Source organism: Leptonotus elevatus, chromosome 6, assembly GCF_054856555.1.
Source record: "Leptonotus elevatus isolate MCC_2025b chromosome 6, RoL_Lele_1.0, whole genome shotgun sequence".
Lineage (NCBI taxonomy): Eukaryota > Metazoa > Chordata > Actinopteri > Syngnathiformes > Syngnathidae > Leptonotus > Leptonotus elevatus.
This window is the reverse complement of record NC_141244.1, coordinates 25,507,811-25,533,600: the sequence shown is the minus strand read 5'-3', so window position 1 is coordinate 25,533,600 and position 25,790 is coordinate 25,507,811. Positions and strand designations below refer to the sequence as shown.

General features: G+C 39.0%; 1 protein-coding gene across 1 annotated transcript; it reads left to right on the top strand.

Moving 5' to 3' along the window:
- Positions 1-270: 270 nt before the first annotated feature.
- On the top strand, positions 271-25,416 carry LOC147172952 (hemicentin-1-like). The gene is made up of 15 exons (XM_086077908.1): positions 271-313; positions 1,234-1,569; positions 2,250-2,531; positions 2,630-2,893; positions 3,019-3,297; positions 3,947-4,216; positions 4,334-4,612; positions 4,759-5,025; positions 6,071-6,346; positions 7,104-7,358; positions 11,817-11,891; positions 13,452-13,775; positions 13,880-14,155; positions 25,005-25,247; positions 25,373-25,416. The coding sequence occupies exons 1-15, from the start codon at positions 271-273 to the stop codon at positions 25,414-25,416; spliced, it is 3,513 nt and encodes a 1,170-aa protein (XP_085934034.1).
- The last annotated feature ends 374 nt before the right edge of the window (positions 25,417-25,790 follow it).

The window sequence follows — 25,790 nt, the reverse complement described above, 5'->3', positions numbered from 1 at the left end:
GTTCAGCATAATTGGGATGATTATTTGCTACAGCTAATGACAACCCCAAAGAAAGAAATAATTCAAAAAATCTTCAACATAATATTATATATATAATTTCATATGCTTCATGATAAAATGAATGTGAAAAGTTAATGTTAAAAAAGCCATTGTGCAGAACTACTTAAGTTCGCAAAGGTTCAAGTGGGTTCATGCTCCTCCTCCTTCTAACTGGCGTATTAACTGCGCCTCCTCTCTGGAATCGCTTATTGATGTTTGGAGCTTGCAGATATGACGACATCTGTGCTGCTGCTGATCCTGGGAGCCCTCTCAGGTAAGCTGTAACTAAACAAACAGTATTTTATATAAAGTAATAAGAAGCGTCTTCAATTGTAGTCCATATTTTCAAAAACTGTCATCATTTTTTTTTTAGATTAGATTTAGAATTAGATTTTTGCAGAATGCAGTTGAATTATGTTGATCACATAAGTTGTATGGTCTAATGATCATGTGTGATTTTGTTTTGTTTTGTCAGTCACACATAAACCCTTGATATTTGTTTATAATTGCACAAATAATGAATTGTGTGCTATAGTTAATATTTTTTGTTATTTTATTTATTTATAAAAATAAATTGTGGTTAACTACATGAATGTCGTATGTCTATCATGTCTGATTATTTTAAAATGTTAAACATGAAATGATTCATGCATGTTCTTATATTAATAATTTTTTGATATTTTAACAATACATAAAAGTAACTGAGTGTCCCGTGTTACACATTTTGATGGAATTTAAAGTATGGATTCAATATTATATTCTGAATACATCATTTTAAATATTATTTGCTGTTAGATAAATAATGTTCTGTGTTTTTAAATATTAGTTCATTGTAAATGATGAATATATTCTACTTGATATTCAAAATTTATTTTCAAACAATTAATCATGAATAAATTATTGTTATTGTTGCTACTGTTCTAATCATCATCATGACACTATTATTATTATTGTTTGGATTTTAAATATTTGTTGTAACTCGATAAATGTGCAGTATTTTACATTTGTAAAACTCGTGTATAATATAAATTACAATTACTGGTCAAAATTATATTGTTGGTAAATATTAATACATCAATATCATAATTATCATTATTATTGTTTGAAAAAATGCAAACATCTCTTGTTGTACTTTGTATATTAATATATCATGTACTGCATTTCCTCTCTTTCTTTTTTTATTATTCTCCTCAGGCTCAAGCAATGCAGCCGGCGTGCTGCCCGACAGCCTGCTGGCAACTGCCGGCGAAACGGTGACGTTCGCCACAGCAGTGGCTCCGCCGGCGACACCGTTCCTGGCTATCGCCTGGAGCGTTAAGGATATCCACGGCGCCATTACTAGCATCGTAACCTCCACCAATAGCACCAACGTGACACTGCCACCATATCAGGACAGGATCACCCTCTTCCGCCACACGGGATCACTGGAGCTCAGGAACGTGAGCTTGAGAGACGCTGGAGATTTCGCGGTCACAATCATACCGATGGGCGGAGCCCAGCGGAGAGGGAACTGTAAACTGGACGTATATGGTACGATAATATACAATATAATATAATATAGCGCTGTATTTGAGGATATTAGTATATAATCACTCGGCTTCGTCTGTCCTTCCTTCCTTTTCTCGGTCTCTCCTTTGGTCTCTTGAGGCCTCCCTGATTTTATGTTTTTTGGATTTGTTGGGGTCTGGATGTTTCTTGGGCTGGGGAGGAGTTCTGGTGGGGGGGTGTCTGGTCGGTGCTGGATTTCACCTTCCTTGGTTTTCTTCGGTCCCCTCGGGTCTTCTGGTGTTCGGTTTAGGTGAACGGTATGAGATTTTTTCTAATAGGTTTTCTGGTGAGCTAACAAATACACGCACGCACATACACATACTCACCCACACACACACACACACAAAAAAAAAAAATATATATATATATATATATATGTATATATATATATATGTGTATATATATATATGTGTATATATATATATATATATATATAAAAAAAAAAAAAAAAAAGAGCAATACTGAGCTCTTAAAAGAAAGAAAAAAAAGAGAAAAAAAAGAAAAAGGAAAAGAGAGAAAAAAAAAAGAAAAAAAAAGAAAAAGGAAAAAAAGTATATAATCGATTTTTCTTTGCATGTGCGTTTTTTTGTGATATAAAAAAAAAAGCAATAATAAAAGTTCAGAGAAGACCACAATCTTTACATTTCTCCTTCCATTCATAGAAACGATTTCCGGCGTGGTTTTAATTCCAAGCGGCACAGACTTGTTGGAGTCCAGCAGTCCAGTCACAATGTCCTGTTCCGTTATGTCCGGTTCCGGACTGTCCTTCCGCTGGCTGAACGGCAGCTCCGAGATCACGGCCGGCGGCAGGGTTGAGATCACCGAGGGAGGCGCCAAGCTCACCTTAGCCCGCGTGACCCGTTACGACCAGGGACCGTTCAGGTGTCACGCGTTCAACGTGATCAGTAATGGCACCAGCGACCCGGTCGACCTCTACGTCAGCTGTGAGCTCATCGAGATTATGCGTGTTGCTTTCCGTCACTTATCGATGACCTTCATGATCAACCTGCTTTTTTGCCTTCGCATGTCCCACAATCTGCAGATGGTCCCGAAAACATCCGTTTGACCACATCGCCGTCACTGGAATACCACTTGGAAGGTTCCGACATCAACCTGTCCTGTTCTGTTGGATCGAGACCTCCTGCAGTGTTCCAGTGGTCCTTGAATGGAGAACTGTTGGCCGAATCTGGACCCGAGCTCAGATTGCAGAACGTTCTAGACAGTCAGAGCGGGAACTACCGCTGTCAGGCCTTCAACAACAAAACAATGAAGTCTAAAAATCGGCAATCTGCTATAACTATATTGGGTATGTGTACCATAAAATCGGTTGCCTTTGGATACGGCATATTTTTTTTAAATAGTTTTTTATGCTAGTAAATTACGAAAAATAATCCCTATCGAACGCCTAAAAAGAATCTCTTTTGTCAACAGCACCGGTTTCCAGAGTGGAGGTCAAGACTAACAGCACAGAAATGTTTGAATTCAGCGGACCCGTCAGTCTGTCCTGCTCCTCTCGCGGGACATCGCCCTCCTTTCGCTGGCTGAACGGCAGTTCCCAGGTTACAGAAAGCGAGAGAGTTCAGCTCACGGACGGAGGCGCCAATCTCACCGTCGTCAACGTGACGCGCTTTGATCCGGGACCGTTTCGGTGTCACGTGTTCAACACGATCAGCAACGGCACCAGTGATCCGGTGGTCCTGTCTGTTTACTGTGAGTCGTAAACCTTAATGCCATCATGGGACTGTTACTGTTGTTCTGCCTATTGTTTTCTTGGTTGCCGAACCTCTGTATCATTTGCTCACTCTATATATCCTAAACGTCAACAAATAACTGTCGTATCTGCGGGCATATTTGCCTTCAACACTGGAGGGCAGTTGTAATAACCTCGGGGATCGAGTGGTAATTATTCATCGTCCATTCTGTTACAAAGTCAAGTGATCAGCCATGAAGGTAAATTGTGCACATTTTACACTATTTCGTCAGATTAGCGTTTTATTTATTGCATCACTCATGGCTCTAAGACCTTTGAAAAAGAGATTGGGAAAATGACAAAAACGGTGATTTGCTTTTGGGAAGTTAGTATTTTTGTGTTAAGACAGACTTTTGATGTGGACGAACGAGGCTGCCGATGTTTGCTGCGGTGTCATACATGAGTTATTTTTAAGCCTATTAAATTAGCGATTGAGCGTGATTTTGGGGTGGTGGCATTATGTTGATGTTCCAGTGTTGTTCTTAACCTGCTCAGTGTGTAAAGTGCCTCATGAAAACTTGTGTTGTGAATTGGCAACTATAGAAATAACATTGACTTTCTAACATATTATCATATCCCCCCCCCCCCCCACACACACACACACAACAGTTGGACCAGAGAATATGAACCTGATGAGCTCGCCGTCCCAAGAAAGCTACGACGAAGGTTCGGATGTCGACCTCATCTGCTCGGTGGCCTCGGGCCCTCCGCCGCAATTCCGGTGGTTCCGAAACGGAGACCGTTTGTCCGACGCTGGACCAGAGCTCAAGCTGGCGAACATCCATTTGCATCAGAGTGGAAACTACAGCTGTCGGGTCTTTAATGACAAAACAAGGAGGAATCTCACATCGGAGCCCGTCGCTGTTTCCGTGAAAAGATGTAAGCTTTGCGCCATGAATTTAAATTTGAGGCAATTAGTATAATGCTGAGCTAGTACGGGAAGTGGAAGTGTCAGAGGAGCGATAGCAAGAGCAAACGTTTTTCTCCGATCTGTAGCAGAAATCTCCGACGTGGTGATCAGCGCCACCAGCACGGACGTGGACGAGCTCACCGGCGCCGTCGGACTCTCCTGCTCCTCGGCCGGATCGTTCCCCTCGTTTGTCTGGCGGAACGGCAGCTGTGAGCTGGCGACCGGCGACCGGGTCCAGATCGGCGGCAAAGGCGACGTCCTCACGATCCTGAACGTGAGCCGCTACGACGAGGGACCCTACGCGTGTCACGTCTTCAACAACTTCAGCAACGCCGCCAGCCCGCCGCTCAAACTCTCCGTCAGCTGTGAGTCAAACAAAAAAGTGTTCACACTCTCTCTCTCTCTTTTTTTTTTTTTTTTTTTTTTTTTTTTTTTTTTTTTTTTTAGTAAGTGTTCACACTCTCATTGGTGCTTTTATTGAGCTTGTTTACTTTTTTGTGTTTTGCCACAGATGGACCAGAAAGCGTTGATTTAACGCTATTCCCGCCAGGGGAATACTTTGAAAGAGGGTCCGACATCAGCCTGTCGTGCTCGGCTGCATCGCGACCTCCTGCCCTGTTTCAGTGGTTCCTCAACGGAGACTCGTTGTCCCATTCGGGACCGGAGCTCAGTCTGGCGAACGTTCAGGAGAGCCAGAGCGGGAACTACAGCTGCCGGGCCATTAACAGCAAGACTGCGAAATATCAAACGACGCAGCCGTCGGCCATCTTTATACAATGTAAGTCGGGATGTACCGGATCAAGAGTCCTCAACCTGGACGAATGGCAAAATATTGTTTTCTTATGTTATTGTATTGATATGCAAACTTTGAAGTCGGCTGTGTTTAGTCGCCTGTCATCGAAATTGCCAAGAGAAAGAAAACTCAAGTTAAATGGCATGAAAATAGATATTATTGATAAAGTATCAATAATGGGTTATTATAGTTTTGGAAATTTCATTATAGTTAGTTTTTATTTTGTATTTTAAATTTAGTTCGTTTTGATTAGTTTTCAGCTTTGTTATTTTTTTTAATTAGTTTTAGATATTTAAAAATGCTTAGTTTTAGTTTGTTCTAGTATTCGTTTTCGTAAAAAAAAAAAAAAAAGAGTATTATTTGTGTGCAAGATTGGATAAATATGACAAAACAAAAAGAGTTACGCACTTCCTTAAGTGTTGGATTTCGGATGACTGAAATGAAAAAGCAAACAAGGTGAACTTATTGGAGCCAAAAGTCAAATCCACGAAATTGTCAGCTCGGAGCGACGTCATCTGAAGGTGCTTTTCTATTGGCTGCTGCTTGATGACGTCACTTCTGCGCGACACACGTTCAAACGTCCTTATTTCGGTTAATATCGAAATAAATATACTTAATTCACATTTGTCATCAACCCCAAAACGCTCATGTATTTCATTAATTAATAATTAGCTAAGATGAAAACTAAGGACCTTTTCACTAAAATTATAGTCTGTGTTGTAAATGTAAAATGTAGTTTCAGTTACTTTTATTTTTTATTTTAAAGCATTTTCATTTTTATTTTATTTTGTTAACCAAAATGTTGTAGTTATTTCATTTGTTTTAGTTAACTAAAATAATGTTGATACACGCACATTATATATAAATATCATGGCAACCTACATCCCCTCATTTTTCCCACGGGCTTTAATCTAGCCTATGACGAGTGGATTTGAACCCAGGACCTCTCATTTTGACACGTGCTGGCTCATACATTTTGTTCTTGCTTTCAAAATATGAACTGAAAGTTATTTTTCGCCGTCATCCTCAGCTCCAGTTTCCAACGTGACCCTTTGCTCAAACCTCTCGGTCATGTTTGAGTTCAGCCCCGCCACCATGTCCTGCTCGTCCGCCGGATCCGCGCGTTCCTTCCTGTGGTTGAACGGCAGTTTGGAGGTGACGGCCAGTCCAAGAGTTCACCTCACCGACGGCGGCGCCACGCTCGCCGTCGTCAACGCCACGCGCTACGACCAGGGTCCGTTCAGCTGCAACGTGTCCAACGGCGTCAGTCAGGAACTCAGCCGCCCGCTGCATCTTTTCATTCAGTGTGAGTTTGAGACGGACACTCATGCGTTGAGTTGCTGGATTTCGCCTAATACTTTATATGCTTCCGAAATCGGCGATAACTGAGCCAAGGCATATTTTACGTTAGGGAAAAAATCACCACAAAAATGTTGCATACAAATATGCAGTGTAGCTTTCAATCATCTTTTCTCATTGAAATAAATTGAAATTGAGCTTTCCAGCCTTCCTCCAAAACAACAGAACTTAACTTAACTCATGTGTACTTTAATGAGGAAAATTAGCATGAAAAATAATGAAACCGTTTTTGCCACATTGCATTAATTAGATGGCCATTGTGCTGCTCCTTCTGGTGTGGCCACCTTGGCCACCAGGGGACAGTATGAGACCGACAGGCAGATATACCGCTCAGTAAAATTCAACTCATAGCTCATCAGTGCGGCACTGATTGTAGTTCATCGCAGAGGATAAAGAATACGACTGAGTACTGCCATGTGATCTTTCTACATGTGTTATAGCACTGTAACATAGATGCTACATAGCATTAGCATTAAGCTAGTGGAGTGAAACACTTAAGCCTGTGGTTGTTTTGAATACCTAAATTTGAATTTGTCTGTTGTTAGTTTGACAGTAAAATTCAGTTTGCTGCTTATTGTTATGACACAAGTATCTTCCCTTTAAAGACGAACACGGGATGCTGTTCATTTTTCTTCTATTGGCAAAACTACGAGGTGCCTTTTCTTGCACTTCTCTCTTAATAATAACAATGTGCTGATGGACAGACGGTCCGGACAGCCTGACCATCGAGGGCCCAGACTCGGTTTACGTGGGCCGACACGCGATGCTGCTCTGCTCCGCCTCGTCCGTACCGACGGCGAGCTTCTCCTGGCTTTTTAACGGAAAGCCCACCGGCGTGCACGCAGCCGCGCACGTCATCGCTTCAAGCCAACACCGGCACGCTGGCACGTACGTCTGCACAGCCCGCAATGCCGTCACGGGCCGGCGTGCGACAGGAAGCCACCAGTTCGCTGTTTCGGGTAAGTATTGCGCAATCAAGTTCAGTTCCTTTTGGCTTCGTCCGAAATTGAATTTCTATGTTGGCTAATGAACAATGAAATATCGCACCTGCGTGTTTTCTTCATATTTGTTCATTTTAATGCCTCGTACCACTAAAAGTGTATCATGTGACTAAAAAAACAAATGAAAACAGTTATTTATTATCAAGAATATATCAGCAGTAAATTTGTCCAAACAAATGCAGCTTTTAAAATGAACGAAAACTGAGGAATCAAGAGTGGTCTCACTATTTCATAACTGTGAATAAATGTTAATCAGATTATTTATTTCAGAAGTTCAAATTTAAAAGTGAAACACGCAGAGTGAAATATTTCATGATTTTTTTGTTGATTATTTTAATGCAAAAAAAAAAAAATCTTTCTTAAGATATTTAAATATTACAAAAGAAAACCAAAATGATTTTAAATATCAAAATTAGGTAAAAATTATCCTGTGTTTATCAATTTTTCATGAGTTTCACTTTCAGAATTTAACTGCTGTTTGAGTACAATTTGTAGTACTCTGGCTCCCTCTAGTGGTAGGTGAAAGAATTGCTGAATTAAATCTCCCAACTGTGCTCAATATTATGGTGACTTTTTTACGTTTAATCCTGTACAGTCAAATTGCCAAGTAAAGTTCAGTTTCATTTAGCTTACAAGAACAATACATTTGCATTCACTGGTGGCACTTGGAGAGTCTTTTCGCATGATTCGACCATTTAGTATTTACTGCACGCAGTTTTTTGGAGGTGCTGTAAAAACTTTGCGAACCGCTGTTCTCATGAATTGAGAATGGCGTCTAAAGCGCAATCATCCTTTTAATTCATTCATTGTGAATAACAAGCGCCCCCCCCCCCCCCCCCAGACTTGTCAGACTGCTGGGCATCCATCGGGGTCGCTGCCGCCGTCACGGCCGCGTGCTTTATCGTCATCATCATCGCGATCGGGTTGATCACATTTGGTCTTAAAAGAAGGAAAAGGTGAATATCCTCACATTTGATCTCAAGACAGAAAATTGAGTGCGCGACCTTACTTTAAAAAAAAGACAAAAAAACATTTGAACTTTCTTTTACCTTACAGACACAATAGCATATACCCAACGCTCAAGAGAGGTTAGTATTCATATCTTATTTTTTCAAAAAAAAATGTTTTTTAAACACCACTCCAGCAATTTAAGACAAAACTGTTTGCATTTCCATTAGGGAGAAAAAGTATGAGAGTGAATCACTCGGACATGTACAAGATCTCAGCTAGAACGCAGAATGACCGTTAGAATGTAAGTCCAGGAATTTTGTCAGCATTCAAATACAAACATTGATTCTGTATTTCTTTCATAACATATTTCTGCTTTGGTTTTTCTGCAGGAGATGAGAAGCTTGGGTCTTTTTCTTTAAAGTGATTATTTTTATTATTATTTATACTCAACCACTCGTTGCCTTTTCACGGTGATTTTAGTTGTTTTGTTTAGCGCGGTGACCCAATGATTAGCATGTGAAACTTTTCGTATCAGCGCAAGGCTCACTTGAGTGTTTGCCAATTTTTATTTCTTTTATTTTTTTTGCCCCGTAAAGGGAATAAAAGGAGCCCCCTGTGATTGGCCGTGATTGAAGGTGGCTGTGACCACTCCCACAGCGACGCAGACCTACCTGCCTCTTACAGTTCCGCCGGCACAGATATGCAGGATTTATGCTGGTCAGGGAAAGTGGAGCCGTTTTGTGTCTTTCTAAAGTCTTATTACAGCAAGGAGGCATTTGCGGCCACTATTTGAAACAAACGTGGTAACATGTGTAGAAAAATATCAAATATTTTGACATAATACGCTGTTCTCTGTCGTGTACATATTTGTGAATATAGTCAACTTTTATTACCTGAATATTATTGTACTTTTGTAATCTCATCTAATCTCTGATATAAAGTTGGCAATAAAATGATAATCACTGTCATGTGTCTTCATTTTTGAAATGTCGGTGCAGTGTGTGTGTGCGTGCGCGCGCTTGAAAGTGTTGTGCGCATCATATTTGGACGGGCTGCCGCTTACGCTTTATGCTCATCATCTGCTGTCCTGCCTGCTGCAAGGTGATCGCAGTACACGAGTGGATGGTAAACATTTTATTAGGTTGAATCCGTTCTTATCTTTAAAGTGCATAAAGCAGGTGAGAGACGAAATGAGATCTTTTAACTGTGGTGCTATTTATATTATTTTTCTTTTTATTAGATTGATTTGCAGCTTTTATTCACTGTTAGAGGAAAATTTGTTTTGGTTTTATAAATACGTGACTCATGAATGTTTTTTTTTTTTTTTTTTTGCTGGTGCATAATATGCAGAGCCGTGTCACTGAGGGCAGAATGTTGAATATTTTTACGAGGCAAATAAACGGACTTTGTCTGCGATTGATAACAGACGTCCGCCCAGCAGCTCGTCTTTTCTGGCCACCGCATCGGCATCACTCGACGATCTTAACGAGAGGATACTCTGACCCGTCGTCAGTTCAGACCTTATCGCTATTAATATTAAACTGATATTTCGACACAAATCAATAATTAAACTTCCGGGTTCAAGCGGATGATGCCAAGGACAAAATGAATTCATATTTTTTATCATGGAAGAGGATATGATATGATCCTTCCAAATCACATTGAATGTCATTTATCATAATCTCTAATAAACAACACATGGAAACAAATCTAAATTTATTCCAATAATTATATTCTAAATGAAAAAATAACCGTAAATGAAATCCAATGGATTTTTAAAAAAATTAATTGCACACAATCAACATTCAATTAATGTGTTTGTCTTTGCATTTGAATCAAATATTGACTGTTTCCTATTTTTTCAAAAATATATACTTGAATTCATGTCATTAGTAAATAAAGCAACGCGTGTTTTAGCAACAATCACAGCCTGGCTACCGTCCTGTTGTATTAAAGGCTTAATTTATTGTCAAGAAATTAAATTGTATTAATTTTCCTTTCATTTGATTTTCACGACTCCCAGAAATGCATCAATCAAGACTAATGCACGCCTCCCTGAAATTGATATTTTTCGTGAGGAAAGTTAATGGTTCGTTTCAGTTCATAGATGCTACATAAAAGTTTATTCTACTAATATGCACATTTTGAGCATTTAATTCACTGATTCTTTTGTGTACCACTAGAGGGAGCTTGCGTGCCACACTGTTAGAATCACTGCCCGAGTACAAGTCAGCCAAAGTATGGAATTTGCTCAAAACGGCTGCTTCAAACCAAAATGGCCGACTTCCTTTTTTAATTTCAAGCATGGGTCCCTGACACGTTTTCGTGTGTCCCGTCACGGTAGACACGCCCACCGCTTTTCACAAAAACTGGTGCTGGGGGATTTTTGTTGTTGTGACTTTCAAGCCAAAATTTGTAGGATTTCAATTGTGAAGAGACCCCCCAAAAAGATGTGTCGAAAATCACAGTAAGCACAACAATGACCCTTAATTGAAGCAGGTGGGACCCTGAAACTGTTGAGTCATTTTGTATTTGCGCTCGAGTGCCACTAACAGAGTCTCATTGTTAGCCGGAGTTGTAAAAAAAAAAAAGCCAACGTCACGCGTCATCTTTAAGCGCAGTTTCGCGACAACATCCACCTGAAATTCCTTCCTTGAGTGTCTCGGTCAGGTCTTTGATCGTCCTTCAGTCAAGGAAGGAAATTTTCGCAAGACTGCTGCCGGTCAAACACGACTCCCTCGAAAACATTCATTCATTCGCTCGTAAAAACTAAAAAGGATGCGCAAACACTCGCAAAGCTACTGAAACGCGACGCAGTCTTCGTCATCTAGTATTGGTTGACTAAGAACAGAAAAGAATGTGTAAGGCAGGGTTTGAATAGTTTGGGACTTTTTCATTATAGCCAGTTTTTGTTTTGTTTTAACTTTTTTTGTTTTTAATTCATTTAGTTGTAATTTGTTTTTAGAGCAGGTTTGTTGGTTCTTATTTGTTTTTATTTTTTTAGAAAAGTATTTGTTAGTTTTAATATTAGTTGGGTTTTAAAAAAAGATATGGATTATTCATCAAGTGCAAGATTAAAAAAGGTCACTAGTATTTTGTAATCAATTAAAATTCTCAAACGACTGTCCGACTGAAATAGATCAAATTTACCCCAAAATCTCATGAACAGTCAACAAAGACAAAAACTGACTGATTTTTACTATGAATTAGTTGTAATTATTTAGTCACATACACGTAGTAGTTATTATTTGATTTCCTTTATGGAAATGTTTTTTTTTGTGTTTCTTTTTTAACCTTTAGTTAAAAAAAATAAAATCCTCCTTTTCATTAACTCTGAAATGCTCAGGCACGAGAACACAACTGCTGCTGCAAACTAACAAAAGGCCACAATGATCTCTCCAATAATTCAAAACTCCTTCCATTCATTTTCTGTATCACTTTTGTCCTTATTATGATTGCTATCAGGTGACATGGAGCCTATCCTGGTTGCTTTTGAGCTGTTGCACCCTGGACTGGTCGCCAGCCAAGCGTTGGCTACACGTCAGCAAACAACCATTCGCAACTAAAAAAAATTGGAGCGTGTCACTGAAACTAACACGCATGTTTGGTGTCTATCCAAGGCCTCTTTTGGTTGGAAAACACCTGAAGACAATTTCAATTCTTCAATGTACCTAATGTATGTTTGCAATCTATCCCGGGCGTCTTTTGGTGAGGGTAGTGAGATACCGTACACCCTGGATTGGTCGCTAGTTAATCAGGAATGTGAGAGGAAGCCCAGAGAAAACACGTGCAAACCCAATTCTGGAATGTGCTTACCATCAATGTGTGTGCGCGTGTTATTTGACATGTAGTTAGTTAATTTCCACTCCCCACTAAAATATGTTGTCTGTTTTTTGTGAGAAGGGGGGGGGGGAGCTTACTGCGTATAAAAGAGCAAGAAGAAAGCGGATCTTCTTGTTTGGGACTTGACGAGTGGTCATGGACGTCAGGCTGCTGTGGGTCGCCATCGCCGTCGTCGTCTGGCTTCTAGCAGGTACGCGTCGCTTGATGCACGCCTTCCTCCTTATTTGCAGTTTTGGAAATTAACAAACTACGTAGTGCAAATATTTTAGTATTGGACACAAGTAGATTTTTCAGGTAAAGCGATTTCTGTACTTTCTTCACTTTGTTAAAATAGACTCTGTTTTCAACCTTCGATACGTATACATGCAGAGAGAGAGAGTAAAGTCTGCGCTAATCATTTGGTATGGAGCGTAACCCACATTCACCTAAACCTAACCGTTTTTTATAAAGAATTTATTTTTGCGAAACATTTTTTTCCCTTTTATAAAAAAAATAATATAAAAAACTCTTTCCCCCCCAGAAAAATAGAGAAAAGAGAAATAAATTATTCAAAAACAGGGGAAAAAACATATATATATATAAATAAATAAATAAATATATATATATATATAAATAAATAAATAAATAAATATATGTATATATATATATATATATATATATATATATATATACATATATATGTATATATATATATATATATATATATGTATATATATATATATATATGTATATATATATATATATATATATATGTATATATATATATATATATATATATATATGTATATATATATATATGTATATATATATGTATATATATATATATATATATATGTATATATGTATATATATATATATATATATGTATATATACATATATATATACATATATATATATATATATATATATATACATATATACATATATATATATATATATATACATATATATATATATACATATATATATATATATATATATATACATATATACATATATATATATATATATATACATATATACATATATATATATATATATATACATATATATATGTATATATATATATATGTATATATATATATATATATATATATACATACATAGCCAAACCAAGCCAACAATGAGGCACTCTAAAGCAGCGAAGTGAAAATGGATTTTCAGGTTTAGAATAGTTTTGGATTTTGGGGGGGATTTTTTTGTATGTTTGCTTAAATATTAGTACTTGTAGTCAACTGTTTTTCTGTTTGTGTCAGGCGAGTGCACGGCCCAGAACGTGCTCCCGCCGGGCCCGTTGAGCGGCGCCGTGTCCGGGAGCGTGACCTTCAGCACCACCCTGCGGCCTCCGGAGCGCCCCTTCCTCTCCGTCAGCTGGTCCTTCAAAGGCGCCAACGTTATCACCTCCAACGTTGACAAAGACCTGCCCGGCGACGGTTACGGCGAGCGAATCACCCTGGACCGGACCACCGGCAGCCTGCAGCTCAGGAGGCTGACGGTGGTCGACAGTGGGGAGTACGTGCTCACCGTCATCCCGCAGGGGGACAGTCTGAAACAGGGCAAGATCCTACTCGATGTTTATGGTGGGTTGGTTGTCACGCAGAAAAAACAAGTCAAATTTTTGGTGTTAAATGTTTCAGAGTTGATTTCAACTGCCCTAAAAGCTTCAGTTGCTGTGTTCCACCAGTGCCGGTGTCGGGTGTGATGGTGCGAGGTCCGACGAGCATCCTGATCGAAGACCAGCACTCGGCCAGCGTGACGTGCGAGGCCTCGGGGACCATCAGCAACCGAATGTGGACCAGGGACGGCCGCCCCGTCCTTGCTGGGCCTACCGTTAGCTTGTCTGCAGACAACATGACCGTCTCCATTCAACCCGTTCGCAGCTACGACGGCGGCGCCTACCGCTGTCGGGTCAGCAACCCCATCAGCAACCTCACGGCAACCTTCAACCTCACCGTCAACTGTAAGTATGTACAACCTCCTCGTGTGGGACGAGTTTTAAGTTTAAAACCCTACTTTGAAACCGTATCTCAAATTGAAAACCCTACTTTGAAACCCTAACCCTAGTTTAAAACCCTACTTTGAAACCCTAACCCTAGTTTAAAACCCTACTTTGAAACCCTAACCCTAGTTTAAACCCCTACTTTGAAACTCTAACCCTAGTTTTAAACCCTACTTTGTAACCCTAACCCTAGTTTAAAACCCTACTTTGAAACCCTAACCCTAGTTTAAACCCTACTTTGTAACCCTAACCCTAGTTTAAACCCCTAATTTGAAACCCTAACCCTAGTTTAAACCCCTACTTTGAAACCCTAACCTTAGTTTAAAACCCTACTTTGAAACCCTAACCCTAGTTTAAAACCCTACTTTGTAACCCTAACCCAAGTTTAAACCCCTACTTTTAAACCCTAACTCTAGTTTAAACCCCTACTTTGAAACCATAACCCTAGTTTAAAACCCTACTTTGAAACCCTAACCCTAGTTTAAAACCCTACTTTGAAACCCTAACCCTAGTTTAAAACCCTACTTTGAAACCCTAACCCTAGTTTTAAACCCTACTTTGTAACCCTAACCCTAGTTTTAAACCTTACTTTGAAACCCTAACCCTAGTTTAAAACCCTACTTTGAAACCCTAACCCTAGTTTAAAACCCTACTTTGAAACCCTAACCCTAGTTTAAACCCCTAATTTGAAACCCTAACCCTAGTTTAAACCCCTAATTTGAAACCCTAACCCTAGTTTTAAACCCTACTTTGAAACCCTAACCCTAGTTTAAACCCCTACTTTGTAACCCTAACCCTAGTTTAAACCCCTAATTTGAAACCCTAACCCTAGTTTAAACCCCTTCTTTGAAACCCTAACCCTAGTTTTAAACCCTACTTTGAAACTCTAACCCTAGTTTAAACCCCTACTTTGAAACCCTAACCCTAGTTTAAACCCCTACTTTGAAACCCTAACCCTAGTTTAAAACCCTACTTTGTAACCCTAACCCTAGTTTTAAACCCTACTTTGTAACCCTAACCCTAGTTTAAACCTCTACTTTATAACCCTAACCCTAGTTTAAACCCCTACTTTGAAACCCTAACCCTAGTTTAAACCCCTACTTTGAAACCCTAACCCTAGTTTAAACCCCTACTTTGAAACCCTAACCCTAGTTTAAAACCCTACTTTGAAACCCTAACCCTAGTTTTAAACCCTACTTTGAAACCCTAACCCTAGTTTAAAACCCTACTTTGTAACCCTAACCCTAGTTTTAAACCCTACTTTGTAACCCTAACCCTAGTTTAAACCCCTACTTTGAAACCCTAACCCTAATTTTATACCCTACTTTGAAACCCTAACCCTAGTTTAAAACCCTACTTTGAAACCCTAACCCTAGTTTTAAACCCTACTTTGAAACCCTAACCCTAGTTTTAAACCCTACTTTGTAACCCTAACCCTAGTTTAAAACCCTACTTTGAAACCCTAACCCTAGTTTAAAACCCTACTTTGAAACCCTAACCCTAGTTTAAAACCCTACTTTGTAACCCTAACCCTAGTTTTAAACCCTACTTTGTAACCCTTACCCTAGTTTAAACCCCTACTTTGAAACCCTAACCCTAGTGTAAACCCCTACTTTGAAACCCTAACCCTAGTTTTAAACCCTTCTTTGAAACCCTAACCCTAGTTTAAACCCCTACTTTGTAACCCTAACCCTAGTTTAAACCCCTACTTTGAAACCCTAACCCTAGTTTAAAACCCTACTTTGTAACCCTAACCCTAGTTTTAAACCCTACTTTGAAACCCTAACCCTAGTTTAAAACCCTACTTTGTAACCCTAACCCTAGTTTTAAACCCTACTTTGTAACCCTAACCCTAGTTTAAAACCCCTACTTTGAAACCCTAACCCTAGTTGAAAACCCTACTTTGAAACCCTAACCCTAGTTTAAAACCCTACTTTGAAACCCTAACCCTAGTTTAAACCCCTAATTTGAAACCCTAACCCTAGTTTAAAACCCTACTTTGAAACCCTAACCCTAGTTTAAACCCCTACTTTGTAACCCTAACCCTAGTTTAAACCCCTAATTTGAAAACCTAACCCTAGTTTAAAACCCTACTTTGAAACCCTAACCCTAGTTTAAACCCCTACTTTGAAACCCTAACCCTAGTTTAAACCCCTACTTTGAAACCCTAACCCTAGTTTAAACCCCTACTTTGAAACCCTAACCCTAGTTTAAACCCCTACTTTGAAACCCTAACCCTAGTTTAAAACCCTACTTTGTAACCCTAACCCTAGTTTTAAACCCTACTTTGAAACCCTAACCCTAGTTTAAAACCCTACTTTGTAACCCTAACCCTAGTTTTAAACCCTACTTTGTAACCCTAACCCTAGTTTAAACCCCTACTTTGAAACCCTAACCCTAATTTTATACCCTACTTTGAAACCCTAACCCTAGTTTTAAACCCTACTTTGAAACCCTAATCCTAGTTTAAACCCCTACTTTGAAACCCTAACCCTAGTTTAAAACCCTACTTTGAAACCCTAACCCTAGTTTTAAACCCTACTTTGAAACCCTAACCCTAGTTTAAACCCCTACTTTGAAACCCTAACCCTAGTTTACACCCCTACTTTGAAACCCTAACCCTCGTTTAAAACCCTAATTTAAAACCCTAACCCTAGTTTAAACCCCTTCTTTGAAACCCTAACCCTAGTTAAAAAACCCTACTTTGAAACCCTAACCCTAGTTTAAAACCCTACTTTGAAACCCTAACCCTAGTTTAAAACCCTACTTTGAAACCCTAACCCTAGTTTAAACCCCTACTTTGAAACCCTAACCCTAGTTTTAAACCCTACTTTGTAACCCTAACCCTAGTTTAAACCCCTACTTTGAAACCCTAACCCTAGTTTAAAACCCTACTTTGAAACCCTAACCCTAGTTTAAAACCCTACTTTGAAACCCTAACCCTAGTTTAAACCCCTACTTTGAAACCCTAACCCTAGTTTAAACCCCTTCTTTGAAACCCTAACCCTAGTTTAAAACCCTACTTTGAAACCCTAACCCTAGTTTAAACCCATCTTTGAAACCCTAACCCTAGTTCAAAACCCTACTTTGAAACCCTAACCCTAGTTTAAAACCCTACTTTGAAACCCTAACCCTAGTTTAAAACCCTACTTTGAAACCCGAACCCTAGTTTAAACCCCTACTTTGAAACTCTAACCCTAGTTTTAAACCCTACTTTGTAACCCTAACCCTAGTTTAAAACCCTACTTTGAAACCCTAACCCTAGTTTAAACCCCTACTTTGAAACCCTAACCCTAGTTTAAACCCTACTTTGAAACCCTAACCCTAGTTTAAAACCCTACTTTGAAACCCTAACCCTAGTTTAAAACCCTACTTTGAAACCCTAACCCTAGTTTTAAACCCTTCTTTGAAACCCTAACCCTAGTTTAAAACCCTACTTTGTAACCCTAACCCTAGTTTTAAACCCTTCTTTGAAACCCTAACCCTAGTTTAAACCCCTACTTTGAAACCCTAACCCTAGTTTAAACCCCTACTTTGAAACCCTAACCCTAGTTTTAAACCCTTCTTTGAAACCCTAACCCTAGTTTAAAACCCTACTTTGTAACCCTATTCCTAGTTTTAAACCCTACTTTGAAACCCTAACCCTAGTTTAAAATCCTACTTTGAAACCCTAAACCTAGTTTAAAACCCTACTTTGAAACCCTAACCCTAGTTTAAAACCCTACTTTGAAACCCTAACCCTAGTTTAAACCCCTACTTTGAAACCCTAACCCTAGTTTAAAACCCTACTTTGAAACCCTAACCCTAGTTTAAAACCCTACTTTGAAACCCTAACCCTAGTTTTAAACCCTACTTTGTAACCCTAACCCTAGTTTAAAACCCTACTTTGAAACCCTAACCCTAGTTTTAAACCCTACTTTGAAACCCTAACCCTAGTTTTAAACCCTACTTTGAAACCCTAACCCTAGTTTAAACCCCTACTTTGAAACCCTAACCCTAGTTTTAAACCCTACTTTGAAACCCTAACCCTAGTTTAAACCCCTACTTTGAAACCCTAACCCTAGTTTTAAACCCTACTTTGAAACCCTAACCCTAGTTTAAAACTCTACTTTGAAACCCTAACCCTAGTTTAAAACCCTACTTTTAAACCCTAACCCTAGTTTAAAACCCTACTTTGAAACCCTAACCCTAGTTTAAAACCCTACTTTGAAACCCTAACCCTAGTTTAAAACCCTACTTTGAAACCCTAACCCTAGTTTAAAACCCTACTTTGAAACCCTAACCCTAGTTTAAAACCCTACTTTGAAACCCTAACCCTAGTTTAAAACCCTACTTTGAAACCCTAACCCTAGTTTAAAACCCTACTTTGAAACCCTAACCCTAGTTTAAAACCCTACTTTGAAACCCTAACCCTAGTTTAAAACCCTACTTTGAAACCCTAACCCTAGTTTAGAACCCTACTTTGAAACCCTAACCCTAGTTTTAAACCCTTCTTTGAAACCCTAACCCTAGTTTAAAACCCTACTTTGAAACCCTAACCCTAGTTTTAAACCCTACTTTGTAACCCTAACCCTAGTTTAAACCCCTACTTTGAAACCCTAACCCTAGTTTAAAACCCTACTTTGTAACCCTAACCCTAGTTTAAAACCCTACTTTGAAACCCTAACCCTAGTTTTAAACCCTACTTTGAAACCCTAACCCTAGTTTTAAACCCTACTTTGAAACCCTAACCCTAGTTTAAAACCCTACTTTGAAACCCTAACCCTAGTTTTTAAAACCCTACTTTGTAACCCTAACCCTAGTTTAAAACCCTACTTTGAAACCCTAACCCTAGTTTTGACCCCTACTTTGAAACCCTAACCCTAGTTTAGAACCCTACTTTGTAACCCTAACCCTAGTTTTAAACCCTTCTTTGAAACCCTAACCCTAGTTTAAAACCCTACTTTGTAACCCTAACCCTAGTTTAAAACCCTACTTTGAAACCCTAACCCTAGTTTAAAACCCTACTTTGTAACCTTAACCCTAGTTTTAAACCCTACTTTGAAACCCTAACCCTAGTTTTAAACCCTACTTTGAAACCCTAACCCTAGTTTAAAACCCTACATTGTAACCCTAACCCTAGTTTAGAACCCTACTTTGTAACCCTAACCCTAGTTTAAAACCATACTTTGTAACCCTAACCCTAGATTTAAACCCTTCTTTGAAACCCTAACCCTAGTTTAAAACCCTACTTTGAAACCCTAACCCTAGTTTTAAACCCTACTTTGAAACCCTAACCCTAGTTTAAAACCCTACTTTGTAACCCTAACCCTAGTTTAAAACCCTACTTTGAAACCCTAACCCTAGTTTAAAACCCTACTTTGTAACCCTAACCCTAGTTTAAACCCCTACTTTGAAACCCTAACCCTAGTTTTAAACCCTACTTTGAAACCCTTACCCTAGTTTTAAACCCTACTTTGAAACCCTTACCCTAGTTTTAAACCCTACTTTGAAACCCTAACCCTAGTTTTAAACCCTACTTTGTAACCCTAACCCTAGTTTAAACCCCTACTTTGAAACCCTAACCCTAGTTTAAAACCCTACTTTGTAACCCTAACCCTAGTTTAAAACCCTACTTTGAAACCCTAACCCTAGTTTAAAACCCTACTTTGAAACCCTAACCCTAGTTTTAAACCCTACTTTGAAACCCTAACCCTAGTTTAAAACCCTACTTTGAAACCCTAACCCTAGTTTAAAACCCTACTTTGAAACCCTAACCCTAGTTTAAAACCCTACTTTGTAACCCTAACCCTAGTTTAAAACCCTACTTTGAAACCCTAACCCTATTTTTGACCCCTACTTTGAAACCCTAACCCTAGTTTAGAACCCTACTTTGTAACCCTAACCCTAGTTTAAAACCCTACTTTGAAACCCTAACCCTAGTTTAAAACCCTACTTTGAAACCCTAACCCTAGTTTAAAACCCTACTTTGAAACCCTAACCCTAGTTTAAAACCCTACTTTGTAACCCTAACTCTAGTTTAAAACCCTACTTTGAAACCCTAACCCTAGTTTTGACCCCTACTTTGAAACCCTAACCCTAGTTTAGAACCCTACTTTGTAACCCTAACCCTAGTTTTAAACCCTTCTTTGAAACCCTAACCCTAGTTTAAAACCCTACTTTGTAACCCTAACCCTAGTTTAAAACCCTACTTTGAAACCCTAACCCTAGTTTAAAACCCTACTTTGTAACCTTAACCCTAGTTTTAAACCCTACTTTGAAACCCTAACCCTAGTTTTAAACCCTACTTTGAAACCCTAACCCTAGTTTTAAATCCTACTTTGAAACCCTAACCCTAGTTTAAAACCCTACTTTGAAACCCTAACCCTAGTTTTTAAAACCCTACTTTGTAACCCTAACCCTAGTTTAAAACCCTACTTTGAAACCCTACCCCTAGTTTTGACCCCTACTTTGAAACCCTAACCCTAGTTTAGAACCCTACTTTGTAACCCTAACCCTAGTTTTAAACCCTTCTTTGAAACCCTAACCCTAGTTTAAAACCCTACTTTGTAACCCTAACCCTAGTTTAAAACCCTACTTTGAAACCCTAACCCTAGTTTAAAACCCTACTTTGTAACCTTAACCCTAGTTTTAAACCCTACTTTGAAACCCTAACCCTAGTTTTAAACCCTACTTTGAAACCCTAACCCTAGTTTAAAACCCTACTTTGTAACCCTAACCCTAGTTTAGAACCCTACTTTGTAACCCTAACCCTAGTTTAAAACCATACTTAGTAACCCTAACCCTAGTTTTAAACCCTTCTTTGAAACCCTAACCCTAGTTTAAAACCCTACTTTGAAACCCTAACCCTAGTTTAAAACCCTACTTTGTAACCCTAACCCTAGTTTAAACCCCTACTTTGAAACCCTAACCCTAGTTTTAAACCCTACTTTGAAACCCTTACCCTAGTTTTAAACCCTACTTTGAAACCCTTACCCTAGTTTTAAACCCTACTTTGAAACCCTAACCCTAGTTTAAAACCCTACTTTGAAACCCTAACACTAGTTTAAACCCCTACTTTGAAACCCTAACCCTAGTTTTAAACCCTTCTTTGAAACCCTAACCCTAGTTTAAACCCTACTTTGTAACCCTAACCCTAGTTTAAAACCCTACTTTGAAACCCTAACCCTAGTTTAAAACCCTACTTTGTAACCCTAACCCTAGTTTTAAATTCTTCTTTGAAACCCTAACCCTAGTTTAAAACCCTACTTTGAAACCCTAACCCTAGTTTAAAACCCTACTTTGAAACCCTAACCCTAGTTTAAAACCCTACTTTGAAACCCTAACCCTAGTTTTGACCCCTACTTTGAAACCCTAACCCTAGTTTAGAACCCTACTTTGAAACCCTAACCCTAGTTTTAAACCCTTCTTTGAAACCCTAACCCTAGTTTAAAACCCTACTTTGAAACCCTAACCCTAGTTTTAAACCCTACTTTGTAACCCTAACCCTAGTTTAAACCCCTACTTTGAAACCCTAACCCTAGTTTAAAACCCTACTTTGTAACCCTAACCCTAGTTTAAAACCCTACTTTGAAACCCTAACCCTAGTTTAAAACCCTACTTTGAAACCCTAACCCTAGTTTAAAACCCTACTTTGTAACCCTAACCCTAGTTTTAAACCCTTCTTTGAAACCCTAACCCTAGTTTAAAACTCTACTTTGAAACCCTAACCCTAGTTTTAAACCCTTCTTTGAAACCCTAACCCTAGTTTAAACCCCTACTTTGAAACCCTAACCCTAGTTTAAAACCCTACTTTTAAACCCTAACCCTAGTTTAAAACCCTACTTTGAAACCCTAACCCTAGTTTTAAACCCTACTTTGAAACCCTAACCCTAGTTTAAAACCCTACTTTGAAACCCTAACCCTAGTTTTAAACACTACTTTGAAACCCTAACCCTAGTTTAAAACCCTACTTTGAAACCCTAACCCTAGTTTAAAACCCTACTTTGTAACCTAAACACTAGTTTTAAACCCTACTTTGAAACCCTAACCCTAGTTTTAAACCCTACTTTGAAACCCTAACCCTAGTTTAAAACCCTACTTTGAAACCCTAACCCTAGTTTTAAACCCTTCTTTGAAACCCTAACCCTAGTTTTAAACCCTTCTTTGAAACCCTAACCCTAGTTTAAACCCCTACTTTGAAACCCTAACCCTAGTTTAAACCCCTACTTTGAAACCCTAACCCTAGTTTAAACCCCTACTTTGAAACCCTAACCCTAGTTTAAAACCCCACTTTGAAACCCTAACCCTAGTTTAAAACCCTACTTTGTAACCTTAACCCTAGTTTTAAACCCTACTTTGAAACCCTAACCCTAGTTTTAAACCCTACTTTGAAACCCTAACCCTAGTTTAAAACCCTACTTTGTAACCCTAACCCTAGTTTAGAACCCTACTTTGTAACCCTAACCCTAGTTTAAAACCATACTTTGTAACCCTAACCCTAGTTTTAAACCCTTCTTTGAAACCCTAACCCTAGTTTAAAACCCTACTTTGAAACCCTAACCCTAGTTTAAAACCCTACTTTGAAACCCTAACCCTAGTTTAAACCCCTACTTTGAAACCCTAACCCTAGTTTTAAACCCTTCTTTGAAACCCTAACCCTAGTTTAAACCCCTACTTTGAAACCCTAACCCTAGTTTAAAACCCTACTTTGAAACCCTAACCCTAGTTTTAAACCCTTCTTTGAAACCCTAACCCTAGTTTTAAACCCTTCTTTGAAACCCTAACCCTAGTTTAAACCCCTACTTTGAAACCCTAACCCTAGTTTAAACCCCTACTTTGAAACCCTAACCCTAGTTTAAACCCCTACTTTGAAACCTTAACCCTAGTTTAAAACCCTACTTTGTAACCCTAACCCTAGTTTTAAACCCTTCTTTGAAACCCTAACCCTAGTTTTAAACCCTACTTTGAAACCTTAACCCTAGTTTTAAACCCTACTTTGAAACCCTAACCCTAGTTTAAAACCCTACTTTGAAACCCTAACCCTAGTTTAAAACCCTACTTTGTAACCCTAACCCTAGTTTTAAATTCTTCTTTGAAACCCTAACCCTAGTTTAAAACCCTACTTTGAAACCCTAACCCTAGTTTAAAACCCTACTTTGAAACCCTAACCCTAGTTTAAAACCCTACTTTGTAACCCTAACCCTAGTTTTAAATTCTTCTTTGAAACCCTAACCCTAGTTTAAAACCCTAACCCTAGTTTAAAACCCTACTTTGAAACCCTAACCCTAGTTTAAAACCCTACTTTGAAACCCTAACCCTAGTTTAAAACCCTACTTTGAAACCCTAACCCTAGTTTAAAACCCTACTTTGTAACCCTAACCCTAGTTTAAAACCCTACTTTGAAACCCTAACCCTAGTTTTGACCCCTACTTTGAAACCCTAACCCTAGTTTAGAACCCTACTTTGTAACCCTAACCCTAGTTTTAAACCCTTGTTTGAAACCCTAACCCTAGTTTAAAACCCTACTTTGTAACCCTAACCCTAGTTTAAAACCCTACTTTGAAACCCTAACCCTAGTTTAAAACCCTACTTTGTAACCTTAACCCTAGTTTTAAACCCTACTTTGAAACCCTAACCCTAGTTTTAAACCCTACTTTGAAACCCTAACCCTAGTTTAAAACCCTACTTTGTAACCCTAACCCTAGTTTAGAACCCTACTTTGTAACCCTAACCCTAGTTTAAAACCCTACTTTGTAACCCTAACCCTAGTTTTAAACCCTTCTTTGAAACCTTAACCCTAGTTTAAAACCCTACTTTGAAACCCTAACCCTAGTTTTAAACCCTACTTTGAAACCCTAACCCTAGTTTAAAACCCTACTTTGTAACCCTAACCCTAGTTTAAAACCCTACTTTGAAACCCTAACCCTAGTTTAAAACCCTACTTTGTAACCCTAACCCTAGTTTAAACCCCTACTTTGAAACCCTAACCCTAGTTTTAAACCCTACTTTGAAACCCTTACCCTAGTTTTAAACCCTACTTTGAAACCCTAACCCTAGTTTAAAACCCTACTTTGAAACCCTAACCCTAGTTTTGACCCCTACTTTGAAACCCTAACCCTAGTTTAGAACCCTACTTTGTAACCCTAACCCTAGTTTTAAACCCTTCTTTGAAACCCTAACCCTAGTTTAAAACCCTACTTTGAAACCCTAACCCTAGTTTTAAACCCTACTTTGTAACCCTAACCCTAGTTTAAAACCCTACTTTGAAACCCTAACCCTAGTTTAAAACCCTACTTTGAAACCCTAACCCTAGTTTTAAACCCTACTTTGTAACCCTAACCGTAGTTTTAAACCCTTCTTTGAAACCCTAACCCTAGTTTAAAACCCTACTTTGAAATCCTAACCCTAGTTTTAAACCCTACTTTGAAACTCTAACCCTCGTTTAAAACCCTCATTTGAAACCCTAACCCTAGTTTAAAACCCTATTTTGAAACCCTATCTAAAATTCAAAACCCTACTTTGAAACCCTAGCTCTATTTTTAAACCCTACTTTGAAACCCCAACCTGAGTTTAAAACCCAACTTTGAAACCCTAGCCTTGGTTTGAAATCCAAATTTGAAACCCTAACCTGAGTATGAAACCCTACTTTGAAACCCCAACCTGAGTTTAAAACCCAACTTTGAAACCCTAGCCTTTGTTTGAAATCCAAATTTTAAACACTAGCCCTAGTTTGAAACCCTACTTTGAAACCCTAACCTTAGCATTTTAGGGTTGCCAATCCTTGGCCTAAGAGCGATCGAAAAGGATTGTCTGTTCTGACTTCCCGCAGTTGGACCGCATAATGTATCGATCGAGGGCCCTTCAGCGGCCCCGCCGGGCCGCATGGTGACGCTGCGGTGCTCAGCGTATTCTGTCCCTGCTGCCGAGTTCGGCTGGGAGTTCAACGGCACCAGCGTCAACGGCTCGTCGTACGTGGTCCGGCGCCTGGATGAGCAAAGCGAAGGCAACTACACATGCACGGCCAGAAATGTGGTGACCCGGCGTGAGAAGTCCACCATTCTTTACCTGAGAGGTACCAATGCACTTGGACCCGCTCTTGTGAAAATGTGAAATCTTGTTTCTTGACGTTTTCCAATTTGTTGCTGCCTTGCTGACGTCATGAAGCGTCCTGCGTCGCCCCATGCTGGTCGTTTTCAGCGCTGGTGATTGTGAGTGTAACCAGCCTCAGGTGGTTCATGTAACGTACTTGGACCAGGTATCAACTCACCGATTAAATCCTCCGGTCAATTTAATTGGTCAAAGTTCATGTTTATTGATGTTGATTGTTTTTTTTCTTTGTTTAAAAAATAAAATAAAGATTCACTGCATTCTCTTCCTGATGTCACGGCTTATGACGGAGGAGGCTTATTAAAAATACTTTGTGACAAGCATCGCCATGGAGACACAATAAAAGGAAAATATACAGTGCGAAGGTTGCATTTGTCTCAAGGTTCCATTGTGAATATTAGCTGTGTTTATTCATCCCGTTTCTTTTTGTTGAATAGAAGGAAAAAAAGATGTCTCATTTTTTTACACTCAGATTTATGACTTGATGACATGAATACATTTTTAACGC

Coding starts and splice junctions, on each gene's coding strand:
- LOC147172952 (XM_086077908.1), top strand. CDS start 271: ATGACGACATCTGTGCTGCTGCTGATCCTGGGAGCCCTCTCAG. Junction 2,894..3,018: donor ATCTGCTATAACTATATTGG/GTATGTGTACCA, acceptor TTTTGTCAACAG/CACCGGTTTCCAGAGTGGAG. Junction 7,359..11,816: donor CCACCAGTTCGCTGTTTCGG/GTAAGTATTGCG, acceptor GATTGCTATCAG/GTGACATGGAGCCTATCCTG.